We start from the raw sequence: 19,302 nt of genomic DNA, 5'->3' as shown, positions 1-19,302 counted from the left end.
TGCTCCGCCATGGCACCACAAAGCCGATACTCCGCCCATCTATCGCATTTCTCCCATCCACAACCGTGTTCTTCCTCCCCGTATCATCGGTCGTAGTCTCTACCACTCCCCCCTTGCCATACCTCGGATCCTTCGCACCCCGCACATCGTCCGGATGTACATGGAAGGACAGCAGCAGATCGTTCTGGTCGCGGGTGTTGCGCAAGTTGCGCCAGACGTTGAGGACGGCGTTTGTCGAAAACAGATGTTGGTACGGCGACATGGTGGGCTTGCGATCGCTAGGCTACATCACATAGCTGTGGGCAGTTATAAAGAGCGCCGCATGCAGGACTCAGCGTGAGACGCAAGGTGTGGTGGGGTGGCAGGCTGATTAGCGATCGAACGGAGATCGAATTCAGGCTCAGACCCTTGTTGTTGTTTTTCCGAATGGGGGAAAGCGTGGGAATGCGCACACGTGGGGGCTTGCAGATGGTTGCCCCGCAGACGCTGGTGCATGGCTTTTCGAAAGTCGGTCTGAAGGTGGCGCTGCGTGATGGACGTGTTCTGCTGTGAAGCAGCTGAAGGTAGTTTGAGTGGATATACCTGCTAGTCTTCATGATGTGTGGTTGTTGCATGTGGTCTTCAGACGTGGCTACACAAAGGACTGGCTCCGACAGGGCAACGAAAGATCAGGCGACCACTTTACTTTGTAAGTCAAATCGAGACATTGAGTTGCGACGATGGACTCTATGATTTTGTCATCTTGACGCTGACTTGGTCGAGAATCATCTCAAACGCGCCCAGAGCTGAGACATCCATGTCTTACAGATCCCCGAGTCTTGGCAGTTTGTGCGGACCTCAAACGGTACGCATCAGCACTGCCGCGATGTCAGGAACCACCCCACAACGCCTACTTGCCTTACCCGCTACATAACTGAACTCTTCGTAACTCTTTGAACGACTGATGACACCCAATCTCGCCCTGATACGATCGTAAACCCAGCGCGCGGCGCTGAAGCGACCCGGCGTCGCAACCACCACCGTTTCGCAACTTCACAAACGTACACATGCAGTTACCCAAGCTCTCGCCTCTGCAGTCGAGGCTGTTAGCTTTCGCGATCACAACATGTCTCGTTGTTGTGATCTGGATATGCTTCCAACCAAATTACTTCGCATACGCTGCCGAGATACCCGTTCCTCCTGAAGTCGTTCAGCACAGCGAATTCGAAGCCTTAATACCGCCTGCGCCACCAGACGATCCGCCTGTAGAAATAAGAGATGGTTTGGAAGAGGATGGTAATGGCGATGCACTCTATGCGCCCACCTTTGCGTACTTTGACAGAAGCTTGGTGGGGCGGCAAGAAGACGATTTGCTTCCGTTGAGCAATAATAAAATGATGGACATCGATATCGCACCTAACACGACGAAGCGTTTTATATTCAAGAAAAGTCAACTGAGTCAGAGGTCAGTGCCGGAAGGTGTTCCGGTTGCGCGGGGATTAGAGGATACCGTAAATGAGACTTTAGACGCAGAGGGCCATTCGGGGGAGAATACTTTGGTGAAGAGACAGGCTCAAAGTCGGATCTGGATATCCGCGAACACTTGTCGGCAGCCCGTTCCAACCACGCCGATTATTTCCGAGTCTGTGGCTCAACTTACGCTGAAGGTCTGGACATCCACGAGCAGTTCCGCAGCACGCCCTAGCGCCAGCAATGAGGCAGTAGGCAACTCTACTACCTTCAGCAGCGGCCATACCAATTTTACGTTTTCGACTGACGAAGATGTGTACATGGAGGTTACAGCGCCGTCCCTTACCGAAGGATGGGTTGGAAGCTGGAATTTCGAGATTGCTGCATCTGTCGATGATGGTTACTACCACAACTACGACAACAGCACCAATTTCATTTACATGGTCGACACTGACAGCGACTCCACTCTCTTCATCACGCATAACATGACGGACTTCAACGACACTGACAAGGTGGCAAAATGGATTGAGGAACATAAGGACGACAATCTGCCATTCGACATCTATGCATTTCCAGACGAAGGGTGGAGCCCCATGATGGGAGTGGAGCGCTCATACTGTGGCTTGAAGGAACAGTTCGAAACTTCCAATAACCTGTCCGTGTTGTCGTCTATCACTACTCAGTTTGGGCAAGGTTTGCCCAAGGGCATGTTCAATGTCCAAGGCCTGCAAACGTCAATGAACTACACTGGCTTCCTAGCTCTAAACGGAACCTCGAATATGACCATCGACGGCACCAAGACCCAAGGCGGCGGCCTCGTCTTCAAATCCTTTCAATGGCAGACAAAAGCCGGTATGTCTCCCTTCCCCGTTTCCACCCCAACGTCGACTAACACTCCCAGACGACACCTGCCAAGTAATCTTCGGCCTAGAAGAATGCTCCACCGTCGCCTACGCCGTCCCCTCCTCCCCCGAATGGAAAAATAACGACACCGGCCTCATCGCCTTCTACGACGACCTCGCCAAAAAGTACATGCAGAACTTCCGCCGCTCCCTAGCACAAGTAGCCTGCGACACCGCCGGCACCGCGCAGTACTCCCTCGCCCGCACCTGCACAGACTGCGAGAACGACTACAAATCCTGGCTCTGCTCGGTCCTGATTCCACGCTGTGAGGACTGGACCGCAGACGACACATGGCTGCACCCGCGCAACATCAACACCCCCTTCGCAGACGGCACGCTGCCCTCGTCTGATAACCTGACCATGCAGTTTAACGCCACGGTCCGCAATAGGTTTGCGTACAACCAGTCGCGTAACAACGAGATCGACAAGCTGATCAAGCCCGGCCCGTACAAGGAGCTACTCCCCTGCGAGGACCTGTGCTTCGATATCGTGCGAAGCTGTCCCGCTCAGCTGGGCTTCGCATGTCCGGATCCGCCGATGCGGGAGCTGAGCTATGGGCGGAGGGATGAGAAGGGGATCGACTTGAAGTGTAACTTTCCAGGGGCGGTGGTTGATCTGACTGTAGATAAGAGTGCAGCGGGCACGCTTAGTTATAGAATAAGCATGGTGATGCTGATAGCTGTAATGGCGGCGGCGTGGAGTTGGGTATAAAGGATGTGAAGAGGCTGTGTGTACAGAGCGGGGATCGGCGTTGAAGCGTTGTATACCTCGTGGGCATTTTTAGGCGTTTTGATCTTGGTGATTTGATAGCATGAGATATGTATATACCCGAATAACGTTGGGCATAGACGCCGAAAGCATCACGGTTGTAGACATTTCGTGAGCTGGTGTCATCATAACATACGTAAAGGTACTTGCAGGAACTTGACCTTGCAGATTAATCAACAACTATCGAGCTAATTGTTTGCTCTCTATGAGCAACACTGCGAGATGCATATCCCATGCCGACTACCGTTCAATTGTGAAAATCAATCCCTCGGTCAGTACCGTAATGAGGTATTTCCATAACTCCGTCGCTGAATATGCTGATGGTCCCACCTCCGATCTTGTTGCGCTAGGTAAGCGGATATGCCAGACTTTAGGATGTGCCAAAGTGTCCAGTAGATCCACCTATCCACCGCATGTCGTATGCAACCCCAAACTCCAGGTCCTCCTTGATTTCCAGCGCTCAAGCATCCGTAGGCAGCGCCTCATTCACCGAGCCGTCGCGCGGGATGTAGTGCACGCCGTTCTCCTCCGCCGCGGCGATGAATTCTTCTGGCAGGATACCCTCCACTTGGACGGCATAGACGCCCGCAACGTAGCCCTCTAGTCGCTGCCATCGGGCGACCCAGCTCTTGCTAGTGTCGCTGACGGTGATGAGGCCCTCGAAGACCTGGCTCGTGCAGTCCGCGATTCCATCCGAGTTGCCGCGAAGCTGGAGGAACCCGTCGCAATTGGGGCAGCCAAAGCTCCTGAACTGCTGCTCTGTCTTGACGATGGAGCACACCATGCAAGCGCGCATGTTGCGGTGCTGGTTGGTAGGGATGAAATTATTTGCGTTCGCCATGTCGTATGTTGCCGCGGGCTGCTCGTTGGGCTGTACGGAGGGCGCGTTGGAGGGTGCGTTGGAGAGACTGCCGTGCGAAGTAGGAGTAGGCTGCTCGACACGGGTATTTCTCCTAGGAACCGAATCTGGACGAGCTCGCTCTGCCGCGGGTGTGATATTCCTGCTCTTGCTCTTCGAAGCTGGCGCTTGCCTGTGTTCTAGCGGAACACTCTCGAAAAGGTTGGGAAGAGGAAGAGCGGTACGGAGCTCGACTGAGGGCACGGGTACGGTTTGGTCTTGGTCTTGGACGTTTGTATTGTCGTCGTCAAACAGATGCGCAAGAGCTTCGCGGCGGGCGACGCTTTGTTCGGGACTCTGGGAATCTTGGCGGCCTGCTACCAGTGGCGCCTCGCTAGGGAGCTTTTGCGACTGCTTCGGCTTGGGACCTGCTAACAAGTCAACAAACTATTACTTCCACCGTCATATTACTTACGGTTCTCTTTCTCGCGCTCACGGGAGCTAGGCGGAGAGACTTCATCTCCATCGGAGTCGACCCAGATGTCCTTGTACTTGTCCTTCTTGACCACGACGGCGCGGCCCCGGTTCACCATGTTGGTAGATTCCCGCTTTACCTGTTCGGGATGGATGCAGATCGCTGACTGGCCGAGATGCACGGCTGGAGCTGCGGGTGGCGGGATGAGGCGAGGCGTTATGATGGAACGTGGGGACAGGTCGAGAGTTTTTATGAAGTGCGCGTGTTGTCGTTTCTCTGTCAACTGCCTCCCCGAGCGTCTTCCGCCAGCTGTGTTTACTCACTGCGCTCCGACCGCTCTTTCCACGTTTCTTCCCGCCTGCGCCTTCCCGCTTTGCTTTCGGCGCGCCGAAGCTCGAATTCACCCCGCCTTTCCGCGTCGCCGCCATGGGAGGCTCCCTCGCTGAGGCTACCGAGTTGAAAAACAAGGGCAATGAGGCTTTCAAGAAGCAGGACTGGCCCGCTGCCGTAGATTGGTACAACAAGGCTATCGAGGCGTACGACCAGGAGCCCTCGTTCTTCACGAATCGCGCACAGGTCAGTATCAGAATGCCCCGCACGCGACCACCTTCCTGACATCCACCACAGGCCAACATCAAGCTAGAGTCGTACGGTCTAGCTGTACATGATGCCGACAAGGCAATTGAACTCGACCCGAACAATGTCAAGGTACGTCTATCAGCTCTTCAAGCGCAGAGCTGCTCAGGCTGCAGTTCATAGAAAAAGAAATGTCCCTCATACATGTGCCCGAGGCTGACGATATCGCAGGCATTCTACCGACGCGCTTCTGCTAACACCGCAATCCTGCGCCATCGCGAGGCTCTACGCGACTGGAAGCTAGTAGTGAAGAAGGCCCCTAACGATGCCACTGCGAAAATCCGGTTAGCCGACTGCGAGAAGATTGTAAAGCGTGATGCTTTCCTCAAGGCCATCGAGGTTGAAGATGCGCCGTCCGCAGTAGAAGGTCTGGACCTTGAACACATGACCGTCGACTCCTCGTACGACGGTGCTAAACTGGGGGACAAAATCACATTGGAGTTTGTGGAGGACATGATCGAGCGATTCAAGAACGGCAAGAAGCTAGCCTTGAAATATGTCTACCAGATCATAATAGCTGTCATGGACATCGTCAGGAATGAGCCAACCATGGTGGAAGTAGACGTCGAAGACGGACAGGAGATTACCGTCTGCGGAGACACTCACGGTAGGTCCAGATTCATCTAACAGGACGTTGGACGCTGACGGTGTACAGGCCAATACTTCGATCTTATGGAGATCTTCCGCCTCGCTGGGAAGCCCTCAGAAAAGCACATGTTCCTCTTCAATGGCGATTTTGTCGACCGAGGCTCCTGGTCCACTGAGATTGCGCTCCTACTTTACGCCTACAAGTGGCTATACCCTGGCAAGTTCTTCCTGAACCGCGGTAACCACGAGACCGACGATATGAATCGCATGTACGGCTTCGAAGGCGAGTGTCGTGCAAAGTACACCAAAGATCGCGTCTTCAAGCTCTTCTCCGAGTCCTTCTCCGCTCTTCCGCTTGCGACGCTCATCGGCAAGAAGTACTTTGTGCTCCACGGCGGTCTCTTCTCCGACGACAAGATCACGCTCGACGACGTGAGGAAGCTGGACCGCTTCAAGCAGCGGCAACCCGGACAGGCGGGCCTGATGATGGAAATGCTCTGGACGGATCCACAGACGCAGCCCGGTCGTGGACCTTCGAAACGTGGCGTCGGCCTGCAATTTGGTCCTGATGTCACCAAGCGCTTCTGCGAAAATAACAACCTCGAGGCAATTATCCGCTCGCACGAAGTTCGCATGGACGGTTACGAGGTCGAGCACGACGGAAAGTGCATCACTGTCTTCTCTGCGCCACACTATTGCGACAGCACCGGCAACAAGGGAGCCTTCATCAAGATCGGATCAGAGTACAAGCTTAACTTCACACAATTTGACGCAGTGCCGCACCCGAACGTTAAACCAATGGCCTACGCCTCGAATGGACTTCAAGGCATGCTATAAAAGGCGAGCGGAGTTAAAGGCATGCTTGGATATTCCCTTGTAGCGTATGCATACTTTGGTGTTTGGCGTATCTGCATACCACGGAGGCTCACCCTTACTTTCGGTACGATACGCCTGGTTCTGTTGAAGGGGTTGCACATTGTTGCATATTACAATGGGTGTATTATAGACACGTCGGTTTCAGCCGGCAGCATACTTTAGACTTCGAACTCTCCACTAGGTACGTATAATGAATTACTACCCAAACATGCACCCTCACCGCTCCTCTATCGCTGTTGGTCGCGCGGTCCCCACGTTGTCGGACGTAGTATTAGTGGGACAGAAAGGTTGAACGATCAGCATCTGTGATGGGCCTATGGCCACATGAACTATGCGACAGAACCCAAGCGGGAGCAAGAATCTATGTCTGCCCACGGCAGTACGTCAAACAGCTCCCCGTATCACTCAGAACCGCTGAGTGACTTTTCTGCTAAATATCACACTATGAAGGTCGACCATCAACTTGGTAGATGAAGCTTTGACAAGCCAGATATCTTCTTCTGTCCTGAACCGACACAAGCTAGTACTATGCCCTGAAGTTCGCCCCTACGAAGTAATATTGTATGACCGATGCAGACGTAAGACCTCGGGAGAGTGTAATGTGACTTGCAGTAGAAAGACTTAGGATAGAGGAATAACCCATGCCGGCAAATCCCGACAGTTTCAGTATTCAGGGAGGCACAATGCGATGGGACGCACGGAATTCACTTCTCATGTACTCTCTGAAGCCCTGTGGAAGGGTCGTCAAGCATGTCGGAAGAACATGCACGGACCTTCAAGGTAGCAGTCGGCCGAACCCCAGGATGGGTCCAGCTCGAGCTTGCCCAATGCGGCATGGCTTCCGAGCGCGTTCACGTTGGATGTCCGCGTGGTCCACATGCCCTGTTGCACATGTGAAAGAACACCAGGCATCCCGGTGCATGTGAGAACGTGTACTGTAAGCTTACAGCTAGAAGTATAGGTAGGGTAGATGGAGCCTCACAATTATCCAAAATGGGGATTTCTACGTGTGCAACGCTGGCTTCGCCGAAATGCCATGCTCGGAAACTCCGTAACCCCAGCGCCGTGATTGGCTCAGCCTTCGGTGCCTCGGCTCGCGGTTTAGCTTCAATGCGCCCGGCGAGCGCGTCACTGCGTCAGTTTCCATCTCAAAAGGTGGAGCGCTCGATGCCGCGGCTCCTTTGTGGCTGTCTCTCCAGTTTCTCCACGTTCTCCAGATCTCTTAATATTACCTCCGCTTGCGTTCATTTCCTGAAGCCCGTTGGGAAAAGCTGGGGAAGAAGAGGCGTCGTATAGATATTTGGCCAAGACCCTGAACACCTGCAGGTATGACATTCGGACACGCCGAGCACCTGCATTGGGTCCGGGGAGGATCTGGGGTTTCTAACGGACGAAGCAGGTCTTCAAGCTCGAGTCCCTCATTTGCTCCGTGTAACTGCATCAGTACCACGTCGTCGACCTCCGCCGCTAGCTAAGTGCTGTGCCTCATAGCTAAATACCACGGATTCGCGCTATCCACGAGATATATACCCGTAGCTTCGAAACGAACCCGGGACAAAAGCCATCATGTTCGGAACGTCAGATCTCCAGCTGCAGCGCGCACAGGAGTTTTCAGTGCCGCCGCCGAGGGGCCAGCCTTACGGTGTGCCGCTGGCCGGAACAGATACGGATGGACGCAGCGCAGTGTACAGGCACTGGAGGTTTGCAGACAGGCCGCTGTTGGAGACGTTGGACCCCGCGATTACAACTGCTCATGAAGCGTTCGAGGCGGCTGGTACGTGGCACCAGAGTCGCATGCAGCTGTGGTCGGCTAACTGGGAGTGCTACAGCCACGAGATACCCGAAGAACAGGTGCCTTGGCCACCGGCCGTACGATCCTGTTACCAAGACCTGGGGCGCGTACGTATGGCAAGACTATGAGACCATCCATCGGCGGAGGAAGAACTTTGGAATTGGGCTTGTGCACTTGCATAAGCAGGTGGGCGTGACGGAGCAGAGCTATGGTGTGGGTTTGTGGTGCCAGAACAGGCCTGAGTGGCAGATCACTGGTACGTGAGGAATCTCTTCTTGAACACAAGTTACCGTACAGTCTGCAGTTCTAGAGTCTCACCGCAAGATGCACTGGACGAGACTCATGGTCAGGCAGAGTATTCTGGGATAGGAGGCTAACGTGCATAGATTTGGGATGCATGTCACAACGCCTATACACCGTTTCGCTATACGATACCCTAGGCCCCGACGCGACCGAGTACATCATCAACCACGCAGAGTTGAATTGCGTCGTAACCTCACTGAACCATGTTGTCCCCCTCCTAAAATTGAAGCCGCGACTACCGGCTCTCAAGCTGATCGTTGTCCTCGACCCTCTGTCGGCTGGCGAACAAGCTGGTTTCTCCAAGAGCGATATGTTGAACGCTATGGCAAGTGATCTGGGTGTCTCCATCCATTACATCGGGGATGTAGAAGCTCTGGGTGAGAGGCAACCGTTACCCTACAACCCCCCTACGCCCGACGATATCGTTACCATCAACTACACATCCGGTACTACGGGAGACCCGAAGGGAGTCGTTTTGTCTCACCGAGCTGCGCAAGCAGGAATTTGCTCGTCTCTCATACTGCTCGGCGGTACAAATTCTGGAGTATATGCTTCGTTCCTTCCCCTTGCGCATATTTACCAGCGGTTAGGAGAGCATGGTGCACTCAGCACGGGCTCCTGCATTGGCTATTTCCACGGTAACATCGCAGAGCTGGTGGATGACCTCAAGGTTCTCAGGCCAACTCTTGTCTCTGGTGTGCCGCGCCTGTATAACAGGTTCGGAGGTGCCATCAAAGACGCCACCGTCCAGCAAACCGGCGTAAAAGGTGCGCTATCCCGCCACGTAGTCTCCAAGAAGCTCGCCGCTATCAACGACAAGCACAACCCCAGCAACACCCACCTCCTCTACGACCGCATCTGGTCTAAGAAAGTTGCCGCCGGCCTCGGTCTCGACCGCGTCAAGACCATGGTTTCCGGCTCCGCCCCCATCGACCCTTCTCTCCTCCAATTCCTCCGCATCGTTTTCAGCAACAACTTTCCCCAGGGCTACGGTCTCACCGAAACTTACGCCATCGGTATCGTTCAGAGCGAAGGTGACTTCTCCGCCGGCTCGTGCGGCGGCCCCGCCCCCTGCGCAGAAGTCTGCCTCCTCGATGTCCCCGACATGGAGTACCTCTCCACGGACAAGCCCCACCCGCGCGGCGAGCTGCTCATGCGGTGCACGTCGCAGTTCCGCGAGTACTTCCGCAACCCGGAGGAGACGGCCAAGGCGGTCGACGCAGACGGCTGGTTCCACACAGGCGACATCTGCTCGGTCGACGAGCTCGGCCGCTTCAAGATCATCGACCGCAGGAAGAACGTGCTCAAGCTCCAGCAGGGCGAGTACATCAGCCCTGAGCGCATCGAGAACGTGTACCTTGCCAACTGCGGTTGGATGGCTACTGCGTACGTGCACGGCGACAGCCACCAGTCGTTCCTCGTCGGCATCTTTGGCGTTGCGCCGGATCTTTTCCCTGCTTTCGCGAGCAAGGTGCTGGGCGAGAAGATTGCGGTTGGCGATGTTGAAGCTCTGAAGGCGGCGCTCAAGAATAAGAAGGTGGAGAAGGCTGTCTTGAAGGAACTGGACCGAGTGGGTAAGAAGAACAAGTTCAACAGCTATGAGAAGGTAAGGGCTGTGAGGTTGTTCTTGGATCCGTTTACCGTCGATAACCAGCTTTTGACGCCGACGTAAGTTTCTCTATCATTATCCATGCAGCAATTGACGACTAACACTGTACAGGCTCAAGCTGAAGCGTCCACAGACTGCAAAGGCATTCAGACAACATCTCGACGACTGCTACGAGGAGGCGCTTGCCGAGGAGGCAAGCGGCAAGGCAAAAGCCAAGCTATAGACGCACATTCAGCGCTTGTACGATTGCATATTCTAGATATAGAGCTAGATTCGATTGTTGCGATGTAGAAGTATTTATATATCAAATTTGAGTTGAACATTACTTATGGCATTGGCGTAAGCTCTGCTTTACCAGGGGGCTCCCCGCATACTTACAATGTCTGTCAGCTTCGCTCGCTATCAACCTTCGTTTCTAGTCAAGCGAGTCACTCCTCCATCCTTCGGGCTTCCCCCACACTGCCCGCGCTCGTATACCCTTCGCCCAAACCTCGCATCTATCGCTTCATCCGACTTTCCTCCCCACATGACGTAGTCGCGTAAGCAACCACCCCATCCATTATCTAAATGCAGCAGACAACCCAACTTCTTCACCAGTCCATACGTACCACAGATAACATCCTCATTCACTGTCTTTTTCATCGTTCTCAATATGGCCTCGCCACTGATGCCCAAAAAAATGCCCGCCTGGCGCACCACCTTCGACAAAGCAGATCCGTTTTTGAAAGAGATAGACACACCGGAACCCGCAGAAGATGAACTCCTTGTGAGGATCCTAGCAATGGGCGTATGTCACTCCGACTGCACGCTGCTCGCGCTCTCCGCCCCCATCTACGGCATGAAGTCCGAGTTCACACTCGGGCACGAAGCCTGCGGTGAAATCGTCTCACTAGGCACCCAAGTTAAAGACTTCGCAGTGGGTGATAAAGTAGCGATGCATATCATCCCAGGGTGCGCCCTTGCTTCTTGTGCAGATTGTTCTAGAGGCATGAATAGAGTGTGTCGCGCCCCCGGAAGCGGAAACTACGGCCTTGGACTCAGCGATGGGTTTTTCGCACAGTATGCTACGATTTCTGCGCGCGCGGCTGTCAAGATGCCGGAGGGGTTGCGGGTGGAAGAGGCGGCTGTGGGGGCGGACGCGGTGTTGACGGCGTACTATGCTGTGCGGTATACAGGCGGTGTCTCTCCAAATGATACGGTTGCGATTTTCGGGCTAGGGGGCGTGGGGTTGAATGGGTTGCAGACGGCGCTGTATTTGGGGGTGGGGAAGGAGAGGATCTTAGTGGCGGATAAGAGGCAGAGTGTGCTAAATGAGGCTGTTAAGCTGAGGGTGCCTGCATCCCACACGTTTCTCGTTGGGGATGAGGCACCGAGTCCTATCGAGGCATATGTTGCCGAGAAAGGTGTGCAGGTTGATGTTGTGTTTGACTTTGTCGGACACGAGCAGACGATGAAGGCGGCGCAGATGGTGGTGAGAAGCGGAGGGACTATTGTTCTGGTGGGATTGATGAGTCCAGTCGTGCCTCTTGTGCCGCTGGTTACGGTTTTGAAGGCTGCAACGATTAAGACGGGGTATAATGGCACGATGGAGGCGTTTCGGGAGTGCCTTGAGTTGATGGCGAAGGGGGTGCTGAAGCCGAGTGTGGAGACGGGGTCGATACGGAAACTGCCAGAGGTATTGAGGGATTTGGATGAGGGAATGATCAAGAATAGGATGGTGCTGTTGCCTGATTGGGAGGCGTGAAAGTGTGGGAATGATGGTGACTGCGGCTCGATAATATGACTTAAGATATGCTAAACAGTACGAAGTAGAGCAGATTCAGATCGCAGTCGTGAGAGTCCAAAGTGACCGATAAATCAAAGTGGTGTCGATGATGTTTATATGATGGCGATGACCTCCTTTCTTCGCACACCCTGCTCAATCTCGTGTGCAATTTCTCCGTTCATGATCCCCCTAATGTACGCCGGACATACAAGTCGGTGACCCTTTTTCCCAGCGGGCGTTAAAATGAAAGGCATGGCCATTCCCAAGATCACGCAACATATGTCTCCAATCTTCGTGGGACTTGAGACAAGGGCAAGGCGGCCTCCTTCAGTGACGGCCAATCGGCGATTGTCACATGTGCGGAGATTCGCATCGACTTCGCGCAGCCAGTGGCACACGTCTTTGTCTTCTGGTATTGCGATCTTATCCCTAAAGTACTGTCGGTGCAGTGCAAAATCTTCTAGGTAGAGGGACAATCGATGCGGATGCCCCGGATAAGCTCTTGGAATACATCCTGCCACCAATGTAAGGGCGAAGTCATCCTCAGTCACTGTGCTGAAAGCCGACACTTGCTCCCAAAGAGTGTCGATGAGTGGCTTCCCGCTGGCTCGTGCTTTCTCCGAATAGCGCCAATGCAGCCTGAGATAGTGGGATACTATCTCGTCTGAGAGCCACACGATCTTATCGCAGATGCTGCCGTTGACTTGAAGAGCTCTCGAATCATGGTCTACGATAGCCTGGAGTTCTTGCGCTGTGCCTCCTGCCCAGGATCGCTGTTCATATTCTGAAATGTGCATCCTTCCCCAATCTAAATGCCAAGTCGGGACCCAAGAAGGCAGTGTGTAGTCCAGGAGGTTATTTCTGTCTTTGCATTCAGCATAAGTGAGTAGCCAGGGAGCTTCACGCCTGTACTGCAACAGCGCGCGTGCTGTTTCAAAATATACGTCTTCCACAGACAGGCTGTAATTGGGTTTGATCAATGTTTCGCCATGTGGCGTTTTCGCGAGTGGATTTCCAAACAGAGCGTAGATACGGTCCCGAGGATCTGTAGCTTCTAGAAATGAAGCTATGTATAGCATAGGTATAAGTCAGTCGGGCTTTCTTTGGTAGGATGATCTGCTGAGCAGTTTGATGAGTGGTAGCGAAGAAGGCCACGAAGCCTTCAACCTATGATGCCTATATACCTCTGTGAACAGGTTGACAAGAAGCGTCCTTGGTCGCCACTCGATATTCAGAGTGTCGAGCATTCTACGAAGGTCGCGCTTATGATGACACCAGCATGCGAATTCGAAGACCTGAGCCACGCTTATGTGCTCTGTGCCCCACCATACTGTGCACTCCTTCGCAAGGGCGACCTCTTGTACTACCCAGACACGGCGAAAATACGGTAGCTTCAGGAAACTGTCGACATGGATCCAGCGCTTCCGTTCTATGTAGATCCGGTTGAACTCAAGAGGCTCCATTAGCTCTGTGAGCTCTACAGGACCCGCCGTGTCTGGAACGTCCCTGTCTAGCAACTTGTTCGTCTCAACGATGAGACGGAAACACTCTTTTGCCTCATCACCTGGATCGCGTCCAAGCCATGCGAGTACGTGCTTAGCCTTCGTGTACACCTGGTCCATTATTTGCACCTGCGAGGCGCGCTCTTCCATGTCTTGCTGGTTGATCCAGATAGCATCTGCCCAAAGGACTCTCTCCTGGTTGGTGAAGCGAAATGACCTCAACGCATCAGCGAGGTTGGTGGTAACATTGATTGCGACGTCATTGCAGATGATAACTTCGGTAATGGTCGGATCGCCCCAGACGTAACTTATCGCTTCGTACTCATCAACAACATCGTCTATAGCAACAACCTCGAGCTTGCATCGAAGGGGATCTGTGGCATATCCTGGCTCGAGCCGTAAAATCCTGAAGAAGTTGCCTTCCGGGAGTGGATGATATATGCTAATGGACGTCGGACGAGCGACGGCGGGTTTGCAACGCACAGCCAGCGTATGAAGCTTTTTCGATCTATCTTCAGATTCCATGGTAGTTCGTAAAAAATGAGGAACAATAGGCGAGAAGAGGATCTTGCTTTCAATCATGCTCAGCCTGCGGGGTAACTGTTGCACGGCTGAGCTTGGAAATTACGACTGCGTCGCGTAACATCGAAGGACAGGTTTTACTTGCAGTACAAACAGTATGTAAACCAATGAGCTGTTAGAATGGCACTGAAGGCTAGCAACGATAATCGCATCAACTGACCACAGCTTAGACGTGGCGGAACGTCTGCTCCGTCATTGATCAAGTGAGAAGACTCAGTCCCGTGACGGCGGAAGAAGAGAAGAAAGTGATGACAGATAAGTGGAATAAGTTATGAGCAGATAGATGCATTCATCCAGCCCAATAACCTGAGCATCTGTGACTGCGATACCTGATAGCCTCAGACCGAATAGCCGCGACTATCTTGAAGACGATCCAAAGGTCTTCGCGACAAACATTTTCCACGCTGTTGTGCGCAAGTGTCTTCTTGTAGCCAGTGTCTTCTTGTAGCCAGTGTCTTCTTGTAGCCAGTGTCTTCTTGTAGCCAGTGTCTTCTTGTAGCCAGTGTCTCAGAATGTACAATCAACGTTAACAAAATAGGAACTCGCTCAACAGCACGGTCGACGTTACTAAAGGCATTCACGACTTCCAACCCCAGCGCGGAGGTTACAAATCAGACAATAACCACAAGTACTGACTATACCCAACCATTACTCTCCCGTCTAATGTATCTTAGCATGTCTCTCGAACATCCCCTTCTGAAACCCCTCATGCAACCTCAACACCCCCGGCACCATCGGCGGCAAAATCTGACAAAACGCCACACCACAAAGCCCAGCCTTCACATCCATATACTACACCACGTCAGCAACCACTCCAATCCCAATCCCGCTGCTCACGAAAACTCACCCAACACATACTCGGCACCCCACCCCAAAAGTACGTCCCACCCCGCATCCTCCTCCTCCTCCTCCTCACAGATCATCCCCGCAAAATTCCACGTCTTCTCTATCTCAGACGGTAGACTCATCCCTAGATACTGCGCATGTGCCGGCGACGAGCGGAGGTACGCGTTGAACGCTTTCTTACACGTAGCATCTAGCTGCGGGCGGAAAAGCTCGTCGTAGGATGCCGGGGTGAGGAGTCTAGCGTCGCGCCGGAGGACAGCGTGTAAGAAGGTGAAGTACGCGTTCGCACTGCCGTATGCGCCGCCGCCGCCTAGGCAGTCTTTTCCGCCGAAGAGGGGGTCGAAAGTAGCTGCGTCTATGGCGGGAGGTTCACCTGTTTCGGTGAGGGTGCTTACGGTTGCGAGGCGGTTTAGCATATCTTCGCGGTCATTTGGGTAGAAGGTTATGTCTTTGATGGCTAGGGGGGTGAAGATCTTCTCAGCCATGAATTTCTCGAGGGTGGTGCCAGTGAGGCGCTCGAGGAGCTTTCCGGCCCAGTCGGGGCCGCCGCTGTAGCGGAAGCTGGTGCCGGGCTCGAAGAGGAGGGGGAGGGTGGACTTTTCTTCGACGGTGGGACCAGTCCAGGGGAGCTCGCCGCGGCTTTGGCGCCATTTTGCGAGGAGGGGGTTGAACCAGTCGTATTCGTAGCCTGAGGTGTGGGAAAGGAGGTGGCTCGTGTACGTTAGTCTGGCTATCGACGACTTTACACTTGGAATTTGGCTTACCGAAGTGTGATCGGAGTTTTGTGCGGCTCAAAGATCCCCTCGTTCTTCTCATCGTCGAAGTCAGTCATGATACCGTACTTACCTACCTCTGGCAGTATGTCTGAAACGGGTTTGTCCAGCTCCACGATGCCTGCTTCTACAGCTTGCAGGCAAACGACAGATGTGAGCAGCTTCGTCATAGAGGCCAGCCAGCATATTGTGTCGAGTTGAAAAGGTTGTTCAGGTCCTTCCTTGAGTGACGCGATGCCGTCTGCCTTCGAATATAGAATGTTGCCGTCTGCGTCCCCAGCAACAAGCGCATACCCGCTAATAAACCCCATCATTAGTCCGAATCTATATCCCTAAATTCAACATCCACGTACGGCAAAACCTTCTTCTCCAACGCTTCATCATACGCCTTCTCAAACGATATCGCAGGACCAGACAGCAAATCATCACGCTGCTGAGAAACCTTTGTTTCCGAGAACAAAGCCATTGAGTCGATTATTGATGCTGAGAAGTTGTATTCGAAATGTAAATTGAGGGTATTATTTGAGGTGAAGGATGCGGGTGCGGGTGCGGGTGCTGGCTGGATATGAGCGAGGGGGAGGCAGGACTGTGCCGCGAGGTAAGACGGAAGTCAGATGTGCGGCACAGTGCGGCGCTACTTGGGGATATCAGCTTTTTGGTACACTTCTCTATTGATGAAAGATGTTTCGCACCCCAAGTGAATGCTTGCAAGGTCGAGAGGGAGGTGTGCAGACTATATGCGAATCTCGCATGCTACATGCCGCCTGTATCATTCGTACGAGATGACTGGTTGGGCATACGAACTTACTATTTGACAGGTGTAATAATGGTTAGCTCATCGACATTGAAGGAGGACTGGAAGCGTAATGCAAAGTAGACGGAGTTGGTTGGCTGGGAATATAAGCATCACGTACGACAAGGCATGCTCGGATCTGCGCACTCGCTGAGTGGCTGCACGTGGCTGCCTTGTAATGTTGTCGGTCGACCAATCAAAATAAATACACATTGATGTCTGCTGACAGGCACCATATGATGCATAGGCGGAATTGTCGTAGAAAAGAGACTCTGGGAGACCAATTTCTGGCGCCAAAAATGATTGAACACCTGATCGTTCGCTTAACACGTACATATTAGGCCCATTCGGCTTTCATCTTATATGTAGCAATCTGATAATAGTGTTTCGAGGATCATTAGCTTTCCAGCTTTCAATGATCCATTAGGCACCATGTAGCCCACTTTCTTACAGGCAGGTGGTCCAACAACTTCACATCGAGAGTCAAAGTCCACCACGCCTCGCCTACAAGAACTCAATCAACATAAGAATACCTCACGTAAGTTGTATTATCAATTTAAAATTACTGACGTTGTAAGTGAGAGTATTAAGACAACGTCGATAGCGCCCCCAGCGTCACATTCCAACACCCCCCATCATACTTCCCCGGCCTCGCAAACGTCGCCTTCGGCTTATTCCCCACCGCAATCTCCACCCAACTCTTCCTCTCAGGATCGAACTTCGGCCACCCAAGTCTCTCCAGCCCCTTTTTAGGATCCTCCACAAAAGCCGCTAGCGCCCGCTGGAAGAGCTTCACCGTCTTCTTCTGCGCTGCCGTCTGCGGAAGACCGCTCGCGTCCTCGGAGCCACCCAGAATCATGTGCAGTTCCGTGCCGTGGTAGGCTCCGGCCGTGGGATAGAGGCGCGTGTTGGGCCAGTCGCCGAAGTAGCGGTAGACCCACGTTGGGACCTTGGCTTTGATGCGATTGCGTGCTTCGTAGGAGGTTGGGCATACGAAGGACTCTAGCAGAAACTGCGCTGCCTGTTCCTCGGTGACGTTGCGACCTTGGGCATATGCTGGGATGACGTAGTAACCTTGCTCGTGGTCATTGTGCCCGTGAAAGTAGGGGAGATTTGCGAAGCTTCCTGATGTAGACAAGGAAACGTAGTCGGAAAAGATAGTCTGGTTGTCGACCATGGGGTAGAAAGGAGGGGTTGAGCGGACGGGACTGCCACCTGGGGAAGGAGCGATCTTAGAGGTGGCTGCAGAGATTGTCTCGAAGGGCAGCTTGCGCATGCAGCTGAGGGTATCGGATGAAGATGAGTTTCCGCATCCGAGGGAAGCGGAGAGAGTGTACCAGTTCGATACTTGCTTATCGGGCGTATTCATGGGGAAGCTGAACGCGTTTCCAGAAGTCGATACCAGGCCATGGACAATCGGATTCTGCTTGTAGGCATAAGACCACCAGTCTACGGCAGCCCCTCCGGATGATTGTCCACCGATGACAATCTTCTTCGGGTCACCTCCGAAATTTTTGATGTTCTTCTGGAGCCATTCTACAGCAAGACGCTGGTCACGCAAGCCGAGGTTGGTATCGGCATCAGGAGCACCTGGGAACCCAAAGACGTTCAGACGGTAATTTGCTGAAACCACGATAATGTCTTCAGCATTAGCAAGGTATTGACCATTCGCGAACGGAGTGTTCGTATTGCCACCGGCGAATCCTGTTGACAAAAGTCAGGTAAGGTCGCAAATAGAAGAGTGGGGTGGCCGTACGTCCTCCATGGAACAAGACAAAGACGGGTTTATTTGCCTTGTAAGACTTTGCTGTTGGCTTGGACCAGATGTTTAGAGTCAGACAATCCTCACTACGCTGAGTACCAGCACCTCCAGTAAAGTAGGCCAGTATCCTCAGCGCTTGAGCCGTGAAGCCCGGGAACGCGGGCTGAGTAGCGGCCTGTTGAGGACAGTCGCTATGATTGGTCAGAAACGTGCTCATCTATCTATTACAACATACACGTACTATCCCTGCAACACAATATCAATTAACCGGCTTTTCGAGAGGCAGGATGAGTACTTACGAAATTGTCCGCGCTATACGAACCGTTCGCCTTGTACTTCTGCGGTGCCGCGAAGCGCAAGTCTCCGAGTGGCGGCTGCGCATACGGGATTCCCAAATACTCCCATACAGCTTGAACCTTCGGTGAGCGATGACCAGTAATGCGTCCGTTCGCTGTTTCGACGGTCTTGAAAGATGCATGCGTTCCTGGGGCTGCAAGCGCTAGGCTGGAGGCACACAGCCAGACCGCGGTTGTTGCGAAACCATGCATCTTGCAGCAGCTGCAGGTGAGAAGAGATAAGCGACGGAGGAGGTACGGACGGCAGCATTCGCAATGAAGCAGGCATGGTTTTCTTCTGGGCCACGGCGTATGCTCCGCGGCTCCAGCCAAGGGCAGCGTAATTGTGGCGGCGCCTTAGATTGCAATTGCGGCGAATAAGGCATGGTTGAGAGTTCAGTCGTGCCGTGCCGCGCACGTCTTGAGGTTGCACCGAAGTGATCCTTCATGGTACTTACCACGTTTAGCGCGCGTCCCGCACCCGCGCATCGTTTATGTACCAAACTCCGACAGGGTTCGACCAAGAAATACGAGCGGCTGGCAAATCGGCGCTTTCCAATAATGGCAGGACGACGGAATGTACTGGGTTTCCGAACGCACTACCGGAGGCATTTGGTCCCGAGATCTTGGTGCTGCAGCTCCAACGGAGGGGCACGGAAACGACCCTGCGACCCTGCAGATGTCAAGAAATTAAGCAATGTGTCGTG

At 53.3% G+C, this 19,302-nt stretch overlaps 7 protein-coding genes across 7 annotated transcripts; 4 read left to right on the top strand and 3 right to left on the bottom strand.

The window, feature by feature from the left end:
- Positions 1-532: 532 nt before the first annotated feature.
- Positions 533-2,435, top strand: N0V89_010194 (uncharacterized protein; the record flags this gene model as incomplete). Its single annotated transcript, XM_056218939.1, has 2 exons — positions 533-538; positions 1,053-2,435. 2 exons carry the CDS (start codon positions 533-535, stop codon positions 2,433-2,435), a joined length of 1,389 nt encoding a protein of 462 aa, XP_056068204.1.
- A 1,145-nt stretch (positions 2,436-3,580) lies between these two features.
- SPT4 (transcription elongation factor spt4) lies at positions 3,581-4,424 on the bottom strand (the record flags this gene model as incomplete). The annotated part of the gene is made up of 2 exons (XM_056218938.1): positions 3,581-4,369; positions 4,419-4,424. 2 exons carry the CDS (start codon positions 4,422-4,424, stop codon positions 3,581-3,583), a joined length of 795 nt encoding a protein of 264 aa, XP_056068203.1.
- A 991-nt stretch (positions 4,425-5,415) lies between these two features.
- PPT1 (Palmitoyl-protein thioesterase 1) lies at positions 5,416-6,494 on the top strand (the record flags this gene model as incomplete). The annotated part of the gene is made up of 2 exons (XM_056218937.1): positions 5,416-5,422; positions 5,725-6,494. The coding sequence occupies 2 exons, from the start codon at positions 5,416-5,418 to the stop codon at positions 6,492-6,494; spliced, it is 777 nt and encodes a 258-aa protein (XP_056068202.1).
- Positions 6,495-8,533: 2,039 nt separating this feature from the next.
- Positions 8,534-10,460, top strand: FAA2 (medium-chain fatty acid-CoA ligase faa2; the record flags this gene model as incomplete). The annotated part of the gene is made up of 4 exons (XM_056218936.1): positions 8,534-8,542; positions 8,575-8,581; positions 8,712-10,296; positions 10,349-10,460. 4 exons carry the CDS (start codon positions 8,534-8,536, stop codon positions 10,458-10,460), a joined length of 1,713 nt encoding a protein of 570 aa, XP_056068201.1.
- A 429-nt stretch (positions 10,461-10,889) lies between these two features.
- N0V89_010190 (uncharacterized protein) lies at positions 10,890-11,981 on the top strand (the record flags this gene model as incomplete). Its single annotated transcript, XM_056218935.1, has 1 exon — positions 10,890-11,981. One exon carries the CDS (start codon positions 10,890-10,892, stop codon positions 11,979-11,981), a length of 1,092 nt encoding a protein of 363 aa, XP_056068200.1.
- A 2,938-nt stretch (positions 11,982-14,919) lies between these two features.
- N0V89_010189 (uncharacterized protein) lies at positions 14,920-16,086 on the bottom strand (the record flags this gene model as incomplete). The annotated part of the gene is made up of 2 exons (XM_056218934.1): positions 14,920-15,620; positions 16,080-16,086. The coding sequence occupies 2 exons, from the start codon at positions 16,084-16,086 to the stop codon at positions 14,920-14,922; spliced, it is 708 nt and encodes a 235-aa protein (XP_056068199.1).
- A 998-nt stretch (positions 16,087-17,084) lies between these two features.
- Positions 17,085-18,808, bottom strand: N0V89_010188 (uncharacterized protein; the record flags this gene model as incomplete). Its single annotated transcript, XM_056218933.1, has 2 exons — positions 17,085-18,202; positions 18,802-18,808. The coding sequence occupies 2 exons, from the start codon at positions 18,806-18,808 to the stop codon at positions 17,085-17,087; spliced, it is 1,125 nt and encodes a 374-aa protein (XP_056068198.1).
- Between the last annotated feature and the right edge of the window lie 494 nt (positions 18,809-19,302).

This window comes from Didymosphaeria variabile, assembly GCF_027946475.1.
Source record: "Didymosphaeria variabile strain IMI 356815 chromosome Unknown scaffold_7, whole genome shotgun sequence".
Lineage (NCBI taxonomy): Eukaryota > Fungi > Ascomycota > Dothideomycetes > Pleosporales > Didymosphaeriaceae > Didymosphaeria > Didymosphaeria variabile.
Note: the sequence above shows the minus strand (reverse complement) of the source record. Positions and strands in the feature narration are given on the sequence as shown.